The sequence below is a fragment of the Ranitomeya variabilis genome, chromosome 4 (assembly GCF_051348905.1).
Source record: "Ranitomeya variabilis isolate aRanVar5 chromosome 4, aRanVar5.hap1, whole genome shotgun sequence".
Lineage (NCBI taxonomy): Eukaryota > Metazoa > Chordata > Amphibia > Anura > Dendrobatidae > Ranitomeya > Ranitomeya variabilis.
In genome coordinates this window covers 184,230,293-184,249,886 of record NC_135235.1, presented here as the reverse complement: position 1 = coordinate 184,249,886, position 19,594 = coordinate 184,230,293, and the positions used below count along the sequence as shown (strand labels likewise).

At 46.4% G+C, this 19,594-nt stretch overlaps 1 protein-coding gene across 3 annotated transcripts in view; it reads right to left on the bottom strand.

Moving 5' to 3' along the window:
* LOC143770137 (sulfotransferase 2B1-like) overlaps nucleotides 1-19,594 on the bottom strand; it is a 209,770-nt gene that overhangs the window by 61,617 nt on the left and 128,559 nt on the right. For all 3 annotated transcript variants that reach the window (XM_077259459.1, XM_077259461.1, XM_077259460.1), the window contains one exon: nucleotides 6,517-6,643. In XM_077259459.1, coding sequence (XP_077115574.1) covers nucleotides 6,517-6,643 — 127 coding nt within the window. The remainder of the gene's footprint in view (nucleotides 1-6,516; nucleotides 6,644-19,594) is intronic.

Sequence of the window (19,594 nt, the reverse complement as noted above, 5' to 3'; positions counted from 1 at the left end):
TGACTTTTTTTCATCAGTATTTAGACAAGAAAATCCCATGGCAGACAATATGATCGGTGATAACAAAAATTCCCCATTAAGTGTCACCTGCTTAACCCAGCAGGAAGTACGGCGGCGTCTAAAAATCACTAAAATTGACAAATCTCCGGGCCCGGATGGGATACACCCCCGAGTACTGCAGGAATTAAGTACAGTCATTGATAGACCATTATTTTTAATCTTTAAAGAGTCCATAATAACAGGGTCTGTACCACAGGACTGGCGTATAGCAGATGTGGTGCCAATATTCAAAAAGGGGACAAAAACTGAACTCGAAAAATTATAGGCCAGTAAGCTTAACCTCTACTGTGGGGAAAATCCTGGAGGGCATTCTAAGGGATGCTATACTGGAGTATCTGAAGAGGAATAACCTCATGACCCAGTATCAACACGGGTTTACTAGGGACCGTTCATGTCAGACTAATTTGATCAGCTTCTATGAAGAGGCAAGTTCCGGACTGGACCAAGGGAACCCAGTAGATGTAGTGTATATGGACTTTTCAAAAGCTTTTGATACGATGCCACACAAAAGGTTGATACATAAAATGAGAATAATGGGGATAGGGGAAAATATGTGCAAGTGGGTTGAGAGCTGGCTCAGGGATAGGAAACAAAGGGTGGTTATTAATGGAGCACACTCAGACTGGGTCGCGGTTAGCAGTGGGGTACCACAGGGGTCAGTATTGGGCCCTCTTCTTTTTAACATATTTATTAATGACCTTGTAGGGGGCATTCAGATTAGAATTTCAATATTTGCAGATGACACTAAACTCTGCAGGGTAATCAATACCGGGGAGGACAATTTTATATTACAGGATGATTTATGTAAACTAGAAGCTTGGGCTGATAAATGGCAAATGAGCTTTAATGGGGATAAATGTAAGGTCATGCACTTGTGTAGAAGTAATAAGATGTATAACTATGTTCTTAATTCTAAAACTCTGAGCAAAACCGTCAATGAAAAAGACCTGGGTGGATGACAAACTCATATTCAGTGGCCAGTGTCAGGCAGCTGCTACAAAGGCAAATAAAATAATGGGATGTATTAAAAGAGGCATAGATGCTCATGAGGATAACATAATTTTACCTCTATACAAGTCACTAGTTCGACCACACTTAGAATACTGTCCACAGTTCTGGTCTCCGGTGTATAAGAGAGACATAGCTGAACTAGAGCGGGTGCAGAGAAGAGCGACCAAGGTTATTAGAGGACTGGGGGGTCTGCAATACCAAGATAGGTTATTACACTTGGGGCTGTTTAGTTTGGAAAAACTAAGACTAAGGGGTGATCTTATTTTAATGTATAAATATATGAGGGGACAGTACAAAGACCTTTCTGATGATCTTTTTAATCATAGACCTCAGACAGGGACAAGGGGGCATCCTCTACTTCTGGAGGAAAGAAGGTTTAAGCATAATAACAGATGCGGATTCTTTACTGTAAGAGCAGTGAGACTATGGAACTCTCTGCCGTATGATGTTGTAATGAGTGATTCACTGCTAAAATTTAAGAGGGGACTGGATGCCTTCCTTGAAAAGTATAATGTTACAGAGTATATACACTAGATTCCTTGATAGGGCGTTGATCCAGGGAACTAGTCTGATTGCCGTATGTGGAGTCGGGAAGGAATTTTTTTCCCCAATGTGGAGCTTACTCTTTGCCACATAGTTTTTTTTTGCCTTCCTCTGGATCAACATGTTAGGGCATGTTAGGTTAGGCTATGGGTTGAACTAGATGGACTTAAAGTCTTCCTTCAACCTTAATAACTATGTAACTATGTAACTGTGCAAAGGGTTATTGCTGTCTCTCCAGGCTCTGCTATTGTACCCTGCACTGATCTGCGGTGAGCAGGCTTTTCTGGGACTAAGTCCCGCTTTGCACACACTGAGCATGCCCAGGGTAAGATCTCTCAGTGGAGATCAAGGGTCACATGCTCAGGTACTGCAGCAACTTCCATTGGTCCTCCAGGAAGGTCCTGTACCTGATCAAGTTCTGTGGCAGCCTTCCATTGGTCCTTCTTGGAAGGTCCTGTAGGTGCTGCAGCTATATAAGATTCTCATCACCACACGGCCATGCGCTAGTGTCAAATATGTATGAGCTCAGCGCCAGTGTGGTCGTGTGTGGTCAGGGACCTGGCTGAAATGAGCCCCTAGAATGCTGGCACCTCCGGCGAGGAGTTTTGTGTATGCAGTCAGGGACCCGGCTGAAATAAGCCCCTAGAATGCTGGCACCTCCTGCGAGGAGTTTATGTGTGAATTCAGGGCTGGCTAATAGCCGATAGAATTCCGGCTCCACCGAAGAGGAGCTGTTTGTTGGTTGGACTGCATGACCACTGTCGGCTCTACACAATAGCTGTGTCCCCTGTGAGCTAAACAGGGCACGGCGTTCTCTTTACTATGGGCTCTGTGAAGTAACAGAGTTCGTTTATTCTAATTTGCTTTGCCGCCTTACTTAGCAGCAGGTTCTTTCCTGCACGGTGGATCCTGGGTTGCGAACGCACCTATCCCATCTAATAAATATATTCGGTGCGTTCCGCCAACCTTAACAGTACACTAGCGCCAGGATCTGGCTAAGTAATGGTGGATGAACATCGATTGCAGGGGTACATCCAGCTGCTGGAGGGCCGGTTGGCGTCTCTTGAGCGTACAACCTCGGCGGTGGATGTTACTGTAATAGCTGTTCAGGCTCCTAGCGTGGCTGCAGCAGCTTTACCCACTGCCACCTCTGTTCCTACTTTCTCTCACCTCCCATTGCCTGACAGATACTCTGGGGACAGTAAGTCCTGTAGGGGTTTCGTGAGCCAGTGTGGTATACACCTCGAGCTCCTGGCTGCACGTTTTCCCACAGAGCGGGCAAAGGTGGCATTCATAATCTCTCTCCGGTCGGACAGAGCGTTGGAGTTGGCTATGCCGCTGTGGGAGCGCAACAATCATGTGGTGCGGAGTGTTCCTCGGTTTCTGGACACTCTGAAACAGGTCTTTGTAGGACCTCAAGTCACCCATGATACAGCGCTCCAACTGCTGGCTTTGACCCATGGTTCAACCATGGTCAGCCATTTTGCCGTTCTCTTCCGGACATTAGCGTCTGAGTTGGAATGGACAGATAAAACCCTCATTCCTGTATTTTGGAGGGGGCTGGCTGACCATGTGAAGGACGCTTTGGCAACTAGGGAGATTCCCGCCACACTGGAGGAGCTCATAGCTGTATCGACTTGCATAGACCTTCGTTTTCACGGGCGAAGGTTGGAGTGAGCCCAGTGTAGGCAGAGGTTTCAGCTGGCTCCCACCTTCGCCAGACCTTTGGAATCTCCTGTCCAGGCATCCAAGTCACATGAGGCCATAGAGGTGACACGAGCGGAATCCAAGTCTAGGCCACTCGTGCACTTAAGGTCTGTCATGTTTTCCTTGGTTATATCATCTCTGCCCAGGGTTTGGCTATGGATCCTGCCAAGCTACAGGCTGTGATGGACTGGCAGGAAGCCAATTCACTTAAAGCGGTGCAGCGCTTTATGGGGTTCATTAATTACTATCGTCAGTTCATCCCACACTTCTCAACTTTGGTAGCTCCCTGGGTTGCCCTCACCAAGAAGGGAGCAAATCCCAAGTTGTGGTCAGAGGATGTCTCCAAGGCCTTCCTCTCAGTTAAGTCACACTTTGCTAGCGCTCCCATTTTACATTGCCCCGATGTAGATAAGCCATTTATCATGGAGGTGGATGCCTCACCCGTTGGTGCTGGAGCAGTCCTTTTCCAAAAGGATGCTCAAGGTCGGAAGCATCCATGCTTCTTCTTCTCCAAGACCTTCACACCGGCAGAGAGGAATTATTCCATCAGGGACAGGGAGTTGCTAGCAATGAAGTTGGCTTTCTCAGAGTGGAGACATCTCTTGGAGGGAGCTTGCTTTCCCTTCCAGGCTTTCACTGATCACAAAAACTTGGTATATCTACAGACGGCCCAGCGGCTGAATTCTCGCCAGGCTAGATGGTCCCTGTTCTTCTCCCAGTTTCATTTTACTCTTCATTTTCTCTCCGGGGAGAAGAACATTTGCGCCGACGCTCTCTCCCGCTCCGTAGTGTCATCTGAGGAGGAGGAGGAGCCTCGGCATATTGTCCCTTCTGAGAGCCTAAGAACTGTAGCTCCAGTTTTGCTAGAGTCTGTGCCCCCGGGCAAGACTTTCGTGCCAGCGAATTTGCGACCGGAGGTTCTCTCTTGGGCTCACTCGTCCAGAGTGGGTGGGCATTTTGGACCAAAAGGACATCCGAGCTTTTGGCAAGAACGTACTGGTGGCCTCATATGGCCCGTGATGTCGGGGACTATATTCGGGCGTGCGTTTCCTGCTCCCAGAATCGGTCTCCTCGGCAACGGCCTGCTTGGTTGATTTACCCCCTACCGGTGGCAGACAGGCCTTGGGAAATGGTCGGGATGGACTTCGTGGTGGGCTTACCCAAGTCCCGTAGCTGCACCATTATCTGGGTTGTCACCGATCATTTCTCTAAGATGGTGCACTTGGTGCCGCTTCCACGGTTACCTTCTGCACGGGCCTTGGCGGCGATATTCATAAAGCACATTTTCCGTTTACATGGAATGCCTAATAAAATTGTCAGTGACCGGGGTCCCCAGTTCGCGTCTCGGTTTTGGAGAGAGCTCTGTCGTTTACTTAGCATAGAGTTGAATCTCTCCTCTGCATACGATCCCGAGACGAATGGGTTGGTAGAGAGGACCAACCAGACTCTGGTGACATACTTACGACATTCTGTCTCTGCTAGGCAGGATGAATGGGCATCTTTGCTACCTTGGGCGGAAATTGCCTTGAACAACACTGTAGCCGATTCCACTGGGCAGACTCCTTTTCTCCTTAATTACGGCCAGCATCCGCATGTCCCTATGCCCACTCCCTTGTCATCCACCGATTCTAGGGTGGCAGACTGGGCAGTGGAGGCATGTGACATCTGGGACCACACACAGGATGCCATCCGGGCCTCCAAGGAGAGAATGAGGGTTTCTGCTGATACACACCGGCGCCCCGCTCCGACCTTTGCTCCTGGTGACTTAGTGTGGCTCTCCGCCCGTAACATCAGGCTGCGAGTTGAGTCCACTAAGTTTGCCCCTCGCTACATTGGCACGTCCAAGGTTCTGGAACAGGTCAACCCTGTGGTCTACCATTTGGCTGTACCTCCACGCCTTGGTATCACTGACACTTTTCACGTTTCCCTCTTAAAGCCCGTTCATTTGTCCCAGTTTTCTGAGTCATCTGCCAGGACATCGGGTTCATCCTTGGATAAGTTTGAGGTGAATGCTATCGTGGGGTTCAAGGTGGTACGTGGCAAGAAATTTTATCTGGTGGACTGGAAGGGTCACGGTCCAGAAGATAGAACCTGGGAACCTGTGGAGCACATTCGGGCTGCACTGCTCATTGCAGCTTTTGAGCGTAGCGAGGCTCAAGGAGGGGGGCCCTAGGAGGGGGGTAATGTTAGGAGTCAAGTTCCCACTGCTGCACAGGGGGAATCTCAAGCCGTGTCTGCTGCGGTCTCCCATTCTGCATCGTCCGCAGTGGAGCCTGCTCAGCGGAGACATCGGTCCCAGTGTCTCACTGAGTCTGATACTGTGCAAAGGGTTACTGCTGTCTCCCCAGGCTCTGCTATTGTACCCTGCACTGATCTGCGGCGAGCAGGCTTTTCTGGGACTAAGTCCTGCTTTGCACACACTGAGCATGCCCAGGGTAAGATCTCTCAGTGGAGATCAAGGGTCACATGCTCAGGTACTGCAGCAACTTCCATTGGTCCTCCAGGAAGGTCCTGTACCTGATCAAGTTCTGTGGCAGCCTTCCATTGGTCCTTCTTGGAAGGTCCTGTAGGTGCTGCAGCTATATAAGTTTCTCATGACCGCACGGCCATGCGCTAGTGTCAAATATGTAGGAGCTCAGCGCCAGTGTGGCCGTGTGTGTGGTCAGGGACCTGGCTGAAATAAGCCCCTAGAATGCTGGCACCTCCGGCGAGGAGTTTTGTGTATGCAGTCAGGGACCCGGCTGAAATAAGCCCCTAGAATGCTGGCACCTCCGGCGAGGAGTTTATGTGTGAATTCAGGGCTGGCTAATAGCCGATAGAATTCTGGCTCCACCGGAGAGGAGCTGCGTGTTGGTTGGACTGCATGACCACTGTCGGCTCTACACAATAGCTGTGTCTTCTGTGAGCTAAACAGGGCACGGTGTTCTCTTTACTACTGGCTCTCTGAAGTAACAGAGTTCATTTATTCTAATTTGCTTTGCCGCCTTACTTAGCAGCAGGTTCTTTCCTGCATGGTGGATCCCGGGTTGCGAACGCAACCTTAACAGTGTGTGCATGAGATTTCTGAAACACAGCTTTTAATTTGCATAAAAAATGCAGGAAAAAACTCTGCTAAAATGCAACATGCTAACATAGCCTAATAAAGATCTTTCAAATAATCTATTTTTCTTATTACATAAAAAGCAAATATATTACCATTTCCCATTAAAAAGTCATTTATGAATTTCTCAAAATCTTCCACTGCTTCACAGATATTCAAAATCTTGCTGTAATGGAAAGAGGATGCAATAACATCTCTTGGATTTCTTATTGTGTAGATAATCTGAAAAAAAAAGAAATGGAGGATAAGAATGTGTATTTCATACCACAATGCAACATGTTCTTTATTTATATATGTAATCATATGTATTTATCAATGTAAAGGCATTTAAGAACTTTACATTTATGATATGTTATATTTTCCATAAAATACTGTTTTTTTCAGACTATAAGATGCATCAGACCATAAGACGCACCTCGGTTTTAGAGGAGGAGAAAATATTTGAAGCAGACAAGGTGGAGAAGGAGACTTGGCACTCAAAGTGAATAAATTAAGTATTTTTTTATTTATTTATATTGCAATGAAAGGTTGAACGTTTTCAGTTTCACTCTTGATTAGGGTTGAGCGATACCGTCCGATACTTGAAAGTATCGGTATCGGAAAGTATCGGCCGATACCGGCAAAGTATCGGATCTAATCCGATACCGATACCCGATACCAATACAAGTGAATGGGACTCAAGTATCGGACGGTAAATCAGCCCTTTCTGTCCTTCTATATGGGGTTCTGGAGGGGGGGGAGAGTGTGGGCGGTGCGTGGGCGGAGACTGCGTGTCTCTGTGCGGGCGGGGTCTGTGCGGGCCTGCCAGGGATCTCATTCTATGCGGCCGGCGCTGTATGCCCAGGCTTGATGCGGCGAGGGAGGGCTCTGCGGCGTGCTGGGGGGGTCTATGCGGCGTGAGGGGGTCTAAGCGGCGTGCTGGGGGGTCTATGCGGCGTGAGGGGCTCTCTGCGGCATTCTGGGGCGTCTATGCGGCGTGCTGGGGGATCTATGCGGCGTGAGGGGCTCTCTGCGGCGTTCTGGGGCGTCTATGCGGCGTGCTGGGGGGTCTATGCGGCGTGCTGGGGGGTCTATGCGGCGTGCTGGGGGGTCTATGCGGCGTGCTGGGGGGTCTATGCGGCGTGCGGGGGTCTCTGCGGCGTGCGGGGGGGTCTCTGCGGCGTGGGGGGGGTCTCTGCGGCGTGGGGGGGGTCTCTGCGGCGTGGGGGGGGTCTCTGCGGCGTGCGGGGGTCTCAGTGCGGGCATCGTCCGATGGGACTACAAGTCCCATCGGGCTATGCCTGCTACACTGACAGTGATTGACACATTAGCCAATGATGGGACAGTAGTAGTCCCATCATCCGGCTAATGTGTTGAATGAAAAAAAAAAAATACTCCATACATACATTCTACATACATACATACATACATATAGACATACAGTACATTCATACATTACATACATGACATACATTACATTAAACATAGATTACATACTCACCATTACTTGTCATTTTGATCCCCGAAGCCAGTGTCATCTATAAAAAATGTGAAAAAAACAAACAACCAATATACTCCCTGTCCGCAGAAATCCACGAGTGTCCCACGACGATCTCCCGTGGAGAGCAGCAGCATCAAATAATGCGACCGCTCTCTAGGGGCTCAGAAACACAATGACGGGAGGAAGGTATCCTTCCGCCACTGTATTCCTCCGCCGCTGTAAAAAAAAAAGTCCCTAGTCTCACTTTATGGCATTGCTGTATGAGACATTTTCCCATGCAGCAATTGCCATAAAGTGACACTTTGAACTCAGGTAACCTCAGTGATGCACTGCAGGAGCCATTGTCTCCTGTCAGTGTGTCACTGAGGGTCCTATAGAGCAGTGACGTCACCCGATGTCACTGTTCTATAGGGGAGATCGTCGTGGGACACTCGTTATTAATTGGACTACGGCGGACAGGTAGTATGCGGTTTATTATTTTACGTTTTTTGCAGGCGCTGAAGTATGGTAAGTATGGTGAAATGAAGAATATTAAAATACTTTTTCCTAATGTGTGCGTGTTTTATTAACCCTTTTCTTACTATTGGATTAATAACGGATAGGCGTCTTATTGACGCCTCTCCGTTATTACCCCGGCTTAATGTCACCTTACGATAGCAAGGTGACATTAACCCCTTATTACCCCATATCCCACCGCTACACGGGAGTGGGAAGAGAGGGGCTAAGTGCCGGAATTGGCGCATCTTACGGATGCGCCATTTTCGGGGCGGCTGCGGACTGGTATTTGTAGCCGGGGGGGGCCAATATCCATGGCCCCTCTCTAGGCTATGAATATCAGCCCGCAGCTGTCTGCGTAGCCTTTCTGGCTATAAAATATAGGGGGACCCCACGTCATTTTTTTTGGGGGGTCCCCCTATTTTAATAGCCAGTAAAGGCTACGCAGACAGCTGCGAGCTGATATTCATAGCAGGCTACAAATATTGGCCCCCGGCCGTCGGCTTTCCCCCTCTGGCGCAAAAAATTGCGCGGGAGCCCACGCCGTTTTTTTCCATTTTTTTTTTTTAAATTCAACGCTCATAAAGGCCTCTTTCACCCTTGCGTCAGTACGGGTCCGTCGCTATGCGTCGAGCCGACGTACCGACGCACGTTGTGAAATTTGTACACGACGTGGGCAGCGGATGCAGTTTTTCAACGCATCCACTGCCCATTCTGAAGTGCGGGGAGGAGGGGGCAGAGTTTCTGCTGCGCATGCGCAGTAGAAAATGGCAGACGCGATGGACAAAAAAAGTTCACTTGAACGTTTTTTCGTGCCGACGGTCCGCCAAAACTCGACGGATCCGTTGCAGAACGGACGCGACGTGTGGCCATTCGTCGCGATCCGTCGCTAATACAAGTCTATGGGGAAAAAAAATGCATCCTGCGAGCACATTTGCAGGATCCGTTTTTTTCCGCCAGATCCGTTTTTTCAGTCGGATCCGTTGTTTTCCGCCAGATCGGTTTTTTTCCACCGGATCCGTTTTTTTCCGCTAGATCCGTTTTTTTTCCGCCAGATCCGTTTTTTCTCATAGAGTTGTAATAGCGCCGGATTGCACCTGATGGCCACACATTTCATCCGTTTTTTGCAGGATTCGTAAAAAAAACCTTTCCGCCGGACGGAAAACTCATAGGAACGTTTTTTGTCCGTTATTTTTCATGCATGTTTCCATTCAAATCATGCACATTTTCCGTTTATTTATTTTCCAAAAGCCTCATCAAAACCTGCATCAAAACTGCATGAAAAACCGCACCAAAAACCTGCATCAAAACTAAACTGCATGAAAAACCGCACCAAAAACCTGCATCAAAAACAGCATCAAAAACCGCACCAAAAAAAAAAGCACCAAAAACTGCATCAAAAACTGAACCAAAAACTACATCAAAAACCGCACCAAAAACATGCAGCAAAAAAGCACCAAAAACTGCATCAAAAACCGCATCAAAAACTGCACCAAAAACCGCACCAAAAACCTGCAGCAAAAAGCACCAAAAACTGCATCAAAAACCGCATCAAAAACTGCACCAAAAACTGCATCAAAAACCGCACCAAAAACCTGCATCAAAAAAAGCACCAAAAACTGCATCAAAAACTGAACCAAAAACTACATAAAAAACCGCACCAAAAACATGCGGTTTTTGATGCAGTTTTTGGTGCTTTTTTGCTGCATGTTTTTGGTGCGGTTTTTGATGTAGTTTTTGGTTCAGTTTTTGATGCAGTTTTTGGTGCTTTTTTTGCTGCAGGTTTTTGGTGCGGTTTTTGATGTAGTTTTTGGTGCAGTTTTTTATGCGTTTTTTGATGCAGTTTTTGGTGCTTTTTGCTGCAGGTTTTTGGTGCGGTTTTTGATGCAGTTTTTGATGCGGTTTTTGATGCAGTTTTTGGTGCTTTTTTGCTGCACCAAAAACCGCACCAAAAACCTGCAGCAAAAAACACCAAAAACTGCATCAAATACTGCACCAAAAACTGCATCAAAAACCTGCAGCAAAAAAGCACCAAAAACTGCATCAAAAACGGCATCAAAAACCTGCAGCAAAAAAAGCACCAAAAACCTGCAGCAAAAAAAGCACCAAAAACTGCATCAAAAACCGCATCAAAAAGCTACATCAAAAACAGCACCAAAAACTGCATCAAAAACCGCATCAAAAACTGCACCAAAAACCTGCAGCAAAAAAGCACCAAAAACTGCATCAAAAACGGCATCAAAAACCTGCAGCAAAAAAAGCACCAAAAACTGCATCAAAAACCTCAACAAAAAGCTACATAAAAAACAGCACCAAAACTGCATCAAAAACCGCACCAAAAACCTGCAGCAAAAAAGCACCAAAAACTGCACCAAAAACTGAACCAAAAACTACATCAAAAACCGCACCAAAAACATGCAGCAAAAAAGCACCAACAACTGCATCAAAAAACGCATCAAAAACTGCATCAAAAACCGCACCAAAAACCTGCAGCAAAAAGCACCAAAAACTGCATCAAAAACCGCATCAAAAATTGCACCAAAAACTGCATCAAAAACCGCACCAAAAACCTGCAGCAAAAAAGCACCAAAAACTGCATCAAAAACAGCACCAAAAACCTGCAGCAAAAAAAGCACCAAAAACTGCATCAAAAACCGCATCAAAAAGCTACATCAAAAACAGCACCAAAACCTGCATCAAAAACCGCATCAAAAACTGCACCAAAAACTGCATCAAAACCTGCATAAAAAACTGGTGCAGTTTTGATGCGTTTTTTGATGCAGTTTTTGCTGCAGGTTTTTGGTGCGGTTTTTGATGCAGTTTTTGGTGCAGTATTTGATGCAGTTTTTGGTGCTTTTTTTGCTCCAGCTTTTTGATGCGGTTTTTGATGCAGTTTTTGGTGCAGTTTTTGATGCGGTTTTTGATGAAGTTTTTGGTGCTTTTTTGCTGCAGGTTTTTGGTGCGGTTTTTGATGCAGTTTTTGGTGCTGTTTTTGATGTAGCTTTTTGATGCGGTTTTTGATGCAGTTTTTGGTGCTTTTTTTGCTGCAGTTTTTTGGTGTTGTTTTTGATGCAGTTTTTGGTGCAGTTTTTGGTGCTGTTTTTGATGTAGCTTTTTGATGCGGTTTTTGATGCAGTTTTTGGTGCTTTTTTTGCTGCAGTTTTTTGCTGCAGATTTTTGGTGCGGTTTTTGATGCAGTTTTTGATGCAGTTTTTGGTGCTGTTTTTGATGTAGCTTTTTGATGCGGTTTTTGATGCAGTTTTTGGTGCGGTTTTTGATGCAGTTTTTGGTGCGGTTTTTGATGCAGGTTTTTGGTGCGGTTTTTGATGCTGTTTTTGATGCAGGTTTTTGGTGCGGTTTTTCATGCAATTTTGATGCAGGTTTTGATGAGGTTTTTGGAAAATAAATAAACGGAAAATGTGCATGATTTGAATGGAAACATGCATGAAAAATAACGGACAAAAAACGTTCCTATGAGTTTTCCGTCCGGCGGAAACAGTTTTTTTTAACGAATCCTGCAAAAAACTTATGAAATGTGTGGCCATCAGGCGCAATCCGGCGCTATTTCAACTCTATGGGAAAAAACGGATCTGGCGGAAAAAAATGGATCCGGCAGGAAAAAACGGATCTGGCGGAAAAAAAACGGATCTGGTGGGAAAAAACGGATCCGGTGGAAAAAAACAGATCTGGCAGAAAAAAACGGATCCAATGTAAAAAAAACGGATCTGGCAGAAAAAAACGGATCCGGTGGAAAAAAAACGATCTGGCGGAAAACAACGGATCCGACTGAAAAAACGGATCTGGCGGAAAAAAACGGATCCTGCAAATGTGCTCGCAGGATGCATTTTTTTTCCCCATAGACTTGTATTAGCGACGGATCGCGACGAATGGCCACACGTCGCGTCCGTTCTGCAACGGATCCGTCGAGTTTTGGCGGACCGTCGGCACGAAAAAACGTTCAAGTGAACGTTTTTTTGTCCGTCGCGTCTGCCATTTTCTACTGCGCATGCGCAGCAGAAACTCTGCCCCCTCCTCCCCGCACTTCAGAATGGGCAGTGGATGCGTTGAAAAACTGCATCCGCTGCCCACGTCGTGTACAAATTTCACAACATGCGTCGGTACGTCGGCTCGACGCATAGCGACGGACCCGTACTGACGCAAGGGTGAAAGAGGCCTTTATGAGCGTTGAATTTAAAAAAAAAAAAATGGAAAAAAACGGCGTGGGCTCCCGCGCAATTTTCTGCGCCAGAGGGGGAAAGCCGACGGCCGGGGGCCAATATTTGTAGCCTGCTATGAATATCAGCTCGCAGCTGTCTGCGTAGCCTTTACTGGCTATTAAAATAGGGGGACCCCCCAAAAAAATGACGTGGGGTCCCCCTATATTTTATAGCCAGAAAGGCTACGCAGACAGCTGCGGGCTGATATTCATAGCCTAGAGAGGGGCCATGGATATTGGCCCCCCCCGGCTACAAATACCAGTCCGCAGCCGCCCCGAAAATGGCGCATCCGTAAGATGCGCCAATTCCGGCACTTAGCCCCTCTCTTCCCACTCCCGTGTAGCGGTGGGATATGGGGTAATAAGGGGTTAATGTCACCTTGCTATCGTAAGGTGACATTAAGCCGGGTTAATAACGGAGAGGCGTCAATAAGACGCCTATCCGTTATTAATCCAATAGTAAGAAAAGGGTTAACAAAACACGCACACATTAGGAAAAAGTATTTTAATATTCTTCATTTCACCATACTTACCATACTTCAGCGCCTGCAAAAAACGTAAAATAATAAACCGCATACTACCTGTCCGCCGTAGTCCAATTAATAACGAGTGTCCCACGACGATCTCCCCTATAGAACAGTGACATCGGGTGACGTCACTGCTCTATAGGACCCTCAGTGACACACTGACAGGAGACAATGGCTCCTGCAGTGCATCACTGAGGTTACCTGAGTTCAAAGTGTCACTTTATGGCAATTGCTGCATGGGAAAATGTCTCATACAGCAATGCCATAAAGTGAGACTAGGGACTTTTTTTTTTACAGCGGCGGAGGAATACAGTGGCGGAAGGATACCTTCCTCCCGTCATTGTGTTTCTGAGCCCCTAGAGAGCGGTCGCATTATTTGATGCTGCTGCTCTCCACGGGAGATCGTCGTGGGACACTCGTGGATTTCTGCGGACAGGGAGTATATTGGTTGTTTGTTTTTTTCACATTTTTTATAGATGGCACTGGCTTCGGGGATCAAAATGACAAGTAATGGTGAGTATGTAATCTATGTTTAATGTAATGTATGTCATGTATGTAATGTATGAATGTACTGTATGTCTATATGTATTTATGTATGTAGAATGTATGTATGGAGTATTTTTTTTTTTTTTCATTCAACACATTAGCCGGATGATGGGACTACTACTGTCCCATCATTGGCTAATGTGTCAATCACTGTCAGTGTAGCAGGCATAGCCCGATGGGACTTGTAGTCCCATCGGACGATGCCCGCACTGAGACCCCCGCACGCCGCAGAGACCCCCCCACGCCGCAGAGACCCCCCCCCACGCCGCAGAGACCCCCCAGCACGCCGCAGAGACCCCCGCACGCCGCTGAGACCCCCGCACGCCGCTGAGACCCCCGCACGCCGCATAGACCCCCCAGCACGCCGCATAGACCCCCCAGCACGCCGCATAGACCCCCCAGCACGCCGCATAGACCCCCCAGCACGCCGCATAGATGCCCCAGAACGCCGCAGAGAGCCCCTCACGCCGCATAGACCCCCCAGCACGCCGCTTAGACCCCCTCACGCCGCATAGACCCCCCCAGCACGCCGCAGAGCCCTCCCACGCCGCATCAAGCCTGGGCATACAGCGCCGGCCGCATAGAATGAGATCCCTGGCAGGCCCGCACAGACCCCGCCCGCACAGAGACACGCAGTCTCCGCCCACGCACCGCCCACTTTACATTATAGTGATTTTAGCACTGTGGGGACTTCCGATTCCGATACCCGATATCACAAAAATATCGGATCTCGGTATCGGAATTCCGATACCGCAAGGATCGGCCGATACCCGATACTTGCGGTATCGGAATGCTCAACACTACTCTTGATAGGACCTTCATCAGAAATGACTACAATGGATTAATGGGAGACTTTATGAGGAGCCAGTTAGAGAGGCAACGCTAATGTGTGCGATGTCCGTTGCTGAGGAATATCGCTCTTCCCCAGCAATGGAAGTTTCCTTCTATACTACTACAAATGGGTTGGACACCCTACTTGTGCACCAGTTTCTTAACCCCTTTACCCCAAGGGTGGTTTGCATGTTAATGACCGGGCCAATTTTTACAATTCTGACCACTGTCCCTTTATGAGGTAATAACTTTGGAACGCTACAATGGATCCTGATGATTCTGACAATGGTTTCTCATTAAACATTATACTTCATGATAGTGGTAAAATTTATTTTATATTACCTGTGTTTATTTGTGAAAAAAATGGAAATTTGGTGAACATTTTGAAAATTTTGCAATTTTCCAACTTTGAATTTTTATGCCCTTAAATCACAGAGATATTTCACAGAAAATACTTAATAAGTAACAATAACCCACATGTCTACTTTACATCACCACAATCTTAGAACCAACTTTTTTTTGTTAGGGAGTTATAAGGGTTAAATGTTGACCAGCAATTTCTCGTTTTTACAACACCATTTTTTTAGGGACCACATCACATTTGAAGTAATTTTGAGGGGTCTATATGATAGAAAACAAACAAGGGTGACACCATTCTAAAAACTGCACCCTTCAAGGTGCTCAAAACCACATTCAAGAAATTTATTAACCCTTCAGGTGTTTCACAGGAATTTTTGGAATGTTTAAATAAAAATGAACATTTAACTTTTTTCACAAAAAAATTAATTCAGCTCCAATTTGTTTTATTCTACCAAGGGTAACAGGAGAAAATGGACCACAAAAGTTGTTGTACAATTTGTCCTGAGTATGCCGATACCACATATGTGGGGGTAAACCACTGTTTGGGTGCATGGCAGAGCTCGGAAGGGAAGGAGCGCCGTTTGACTTTTCAATGCAAAATTGACTGGAATTGAGATGGGACGCCATGTTGCGTTTGGAGAGCCCCTGATGTGCCTAAACATTGAAACCCCCAACAAGTGACACCATTTTGGAAAGTAGACCCCTAAGGAACTTATCTAGATATGTGGTGAGCATGTTGACCCACCAAGTGCTTCACAGAAGTTTATAATGCAGAGCCGTAAAAATAAAAAATCATATTTTTTCACACAAATGATCTTTTCGTCCGCAATTTTTTTATTTTCCCAAGGGTAACAGAAGAAATTGGACTCCAAAAGTTGTTGTGCAATTTGTCCTGAGTACGCTAGTACCCAACTTGTGGGGGTAAACCACTGTTTGGGCGCATGGCAGAGCTCGGAAGGGAAGGAGCGCCGTTTGTATTGCAGACTTAGATGGAATGGTCTGCAGGCATCACATTGCGTTTGCAGAGCCCCTAATGTACCTAAACAGTAGAAACCCCCCACAAGTGACTGCATATTGGAAACTAGACCCCCAAAGGAAGTTATCTAGATGTGTTGTGAGAACTTTGAACTCCCAAGTGTTTCATTACAATTTATAACGCACAGCCGTGAAAATAGAAAATCATTTTTTTCCCACAAAAAGGGTTTTTTAGCCCCCCCAAATTTTTATTGTCCCAAGAGTAACAAGAGAAATTGGACCCAAAGAGTTGTTGTCCAGTGTGTCCTGAGTACGCTGATACCCCATATGTTGGGGTAAACCCCTGTTTAGGCGCACGGGAAGCTCAGAAGGGAAGGAGCACTGTTTTACTTTTTCAACGCAGAATTGGCTTGAATTGAGATCGGACGCCATGTCGTGTTTGGAGTGCCCTTGATTTGCCTAAACAGTGGAAACCCCCAATTCTAACTGAAACCCTAACCCAAACACACTTCTAACCCAAACACTCCCCTAACCCTAATCCCAAATCTAGCCATAACCCTAACCACACCCCTAACCCGAACATGCTCCTAACCCTAATCCCAACAACACCCCTAACCCCAAACACACCCCTAACTCCAACACACCCCTAACCCTAATCCCAACCCTAACCACACCCCTAAATCCAAAACACCCCTAACACCAATTCCAACCATAACCCTAACCACACTCCTAACCTTGACACACCCCTAACCCTAATCCCAACCGTAAATGTAATCCAAACCCTAACCCTAAATTTAGCCCCAACCCTATCCCTAACTTAAGCCCAACCCTAACTGTAGCCCTAACCTCAACCCTAACCCTAGCCCTAACCCTAGCCCCAACCTTAACCCTAGCCCTAGCCCTAACCCCAACCCTAGCCCTAACCCTAGCCCCAACCCTAGCCCCAACCCTAGCCATAACCCTAGCCCCAACCCTAGCCCTAACCGTGGCCCCAGCCCTAACCCTAGCACCAACCCTAGCCCCAACCCTAACCCAAACCCTACCCCTAACCCTAATGGGAAAAAGGAAATATATAATTTTTTTTAATTTTATTATTTTCCCTAACTAAGGGGGTGATGAAGGGGGGTTTGATTTACTTTTATAGTGGGTTTTTTAGTGGATTTTTATGATTGGCAACTGTCACACACAAAAAGACACTATTTATTGCAAAAAATAGTTTTTGCGTCTCCACATTTTGAGAGCTATAATTTTTCCATACTTTGGTCCACAGAGTCATGTGAGGTATTGTTTTTTGCGGAACGAGTTAACGTTTTTATTGTTACCATTTTTGGGCATGTGACTTTTTTGATTGCTTTTTATTCCGATTTTTGTGAGGCAGAATGACCAAAAAACAGCTATTCAAGAATTTATTTTGGGGGAGGGGCGTTTATACCGTTCCGTGTTTCGTAAAATTGATAAAGCAGTTTTATTCTTCAGGTTAGTATGATTACAGCGATACCTCATTTTTATATTTTTTTTATGTTTTGGCGCTTTTATACAATAATAACTATTTTATATAAAAAATAATTATTTTTGCATCGCTTTATTCTGAGGACTATAACTTTTTTATTTTTTTGCTGATTATGCTGTATGGTGGCTTGTGTTTTGCAGGACAAGATGAGATGTTCAGCGGTACCATGATTATTTATATCCATATTTTTGATCGCGTGTTATTCCACTTTTTGTTTGGCGGTATGATAATAAAGCGTTTTTTACCCCGTTTTTTTTTTTTACAGTGTTCACTGAAGGGGTTAACTAGTGGGATAGTTTTATAGGTCGGGTCATTACGGACGCGGCGATACTAAATATGTGTACTTCTATTGTTTGTTTTTTTTATTTAGATAAAGAAATGTATTTATGGGAACAATATATTTTTTTCTTTATTTAGGAATTTTTTTTTATTTTTTACCCATCTGAATATTTTTTTTTACACTATAACATTGCCCCAGGGGGGGACATCATGTTATAGGGTCAGATTGCTGATCTGACACTTTGTGCACAGTGTCAGATCAGTGATCTGACAGGCACGGCGGCAGCCTTACCAGCTCCCGCTCTGAGCAGGCGCTGGTAAGCCACCTCCCTGTAGGACCCGGAAGCAGCCCCACAGCCATTTTGGATCAGGGGCCAGCAAGGAGAAGGAGGTAGGAGACCCTCGGAGCAACGCGAGCACATCGCGTTGCTCCGAGGGTCTCAGGGAAGCACACAGGGAGCCCCCTCACTGCGCGATGCTTCCCTATACCACCGAAACACTGCGATCATGTTTTATCGCAGTGTTCCGGGGGTTAATGTGGCATTAGCGGTCCGTGACCACTCCTGGCACAGTGCCGGATGTCAGCTGCGATAGTCAGCTGACACCTGGCCATGATCGGCCGCGCTCCACCCGTGAGCGCGGCCATTCGCATATGACATACTATCCCGTCGGTGGTCCTACGGGCCCACCTCACCTCGACGGGATAGTACGTCATATGTCAGAAAGGGGTTAAGATTAAGATCAAGAGTGCCGTATATTTTTTCTAAACGAAACACTGTTATGGAGGGATGGGCGATCTACTGCTGACACTGTTATGGGGATAATGTCCCCCAATTCTGTACTAATATCCCCTATCCTGGTATATATATATGATTCCTCGTATATATGGCCCCTCATTCCCAACCTGGTATATATGGTCCCCTAATCCCCATCCTGGTATCCATGACAACCGATCCCCATCCTGGTATCCATTTCCACCGATCCCCATCCTGGTATCCATGTCCACCATATCCCTATCCTGGTATCCATGGCCACCATATCCCCATCCTGGTATCCATGGCCACCATAGCCCCATCCTGGTATCCATGTCACCATCCCCATCTAGGTATCCATGGCCCCCATCATGGTGCACACATGCAAAAAAAAAATGATTATACTCACCTTTCTTCCTCTCCCTTGCAGCACTGCATCCTGTGCTGATACCAGCAGCTGATTTTAGCAGGTAGCAGCACATGATGTCTTTGCCAAGCACCCGCACACGTCAAGATTAGCTGCCGGAATATTCACTGTCCAGGACAAAGGGTGTGGGGAGCAGTGAATATTCATTCTTCTTAATAGTGGACACAGTTTTAGCCACAGCCACCGGCTTCCTACAGCGGCCAGGTAATCAAGTGTGCCCGCTATTAAAGAGAATGAATATTCACTTCTCTCGGCTCCCATGAGAGTGGAGAACAGTGAATATTATATAGTAATATAGTTAGCAAGGCTGAAAAAAAGACATTTGTCCATCCAGTTCAGCATATAGTCCATCAGAATAAATCCCCAGATATACATCCTTCTACTGAACACTATAACTGTACGATACAATATTGCTACACTGCAGGAAGACATCCAGGCCTCTCTTGAACGGCTTGACTGAGTTCACCTTCACCACCTCCTCAGTCAGGGAATTCCAGATTCTCACTGCCCTAACAGTAAATAATCCTCTTCCATGTTGGTGGAAAAACCATCTCTCCTACAGCAATAATATTACGTGGCTGGGCAATATAATACGTGGGCTGTGTTATATACTGCATGGGCTGTGTAATATACTGCGTGGGCTGTGTTATATGCTACATCTTTGTGCTATATACTCCGTGGCTGTGGTATATATTACGTGGCTGGGCAATATACTACATCACTGTGCTCTATACTATGTGGCCTGTGTTATATACTGCATGGGCTGTGTTATATA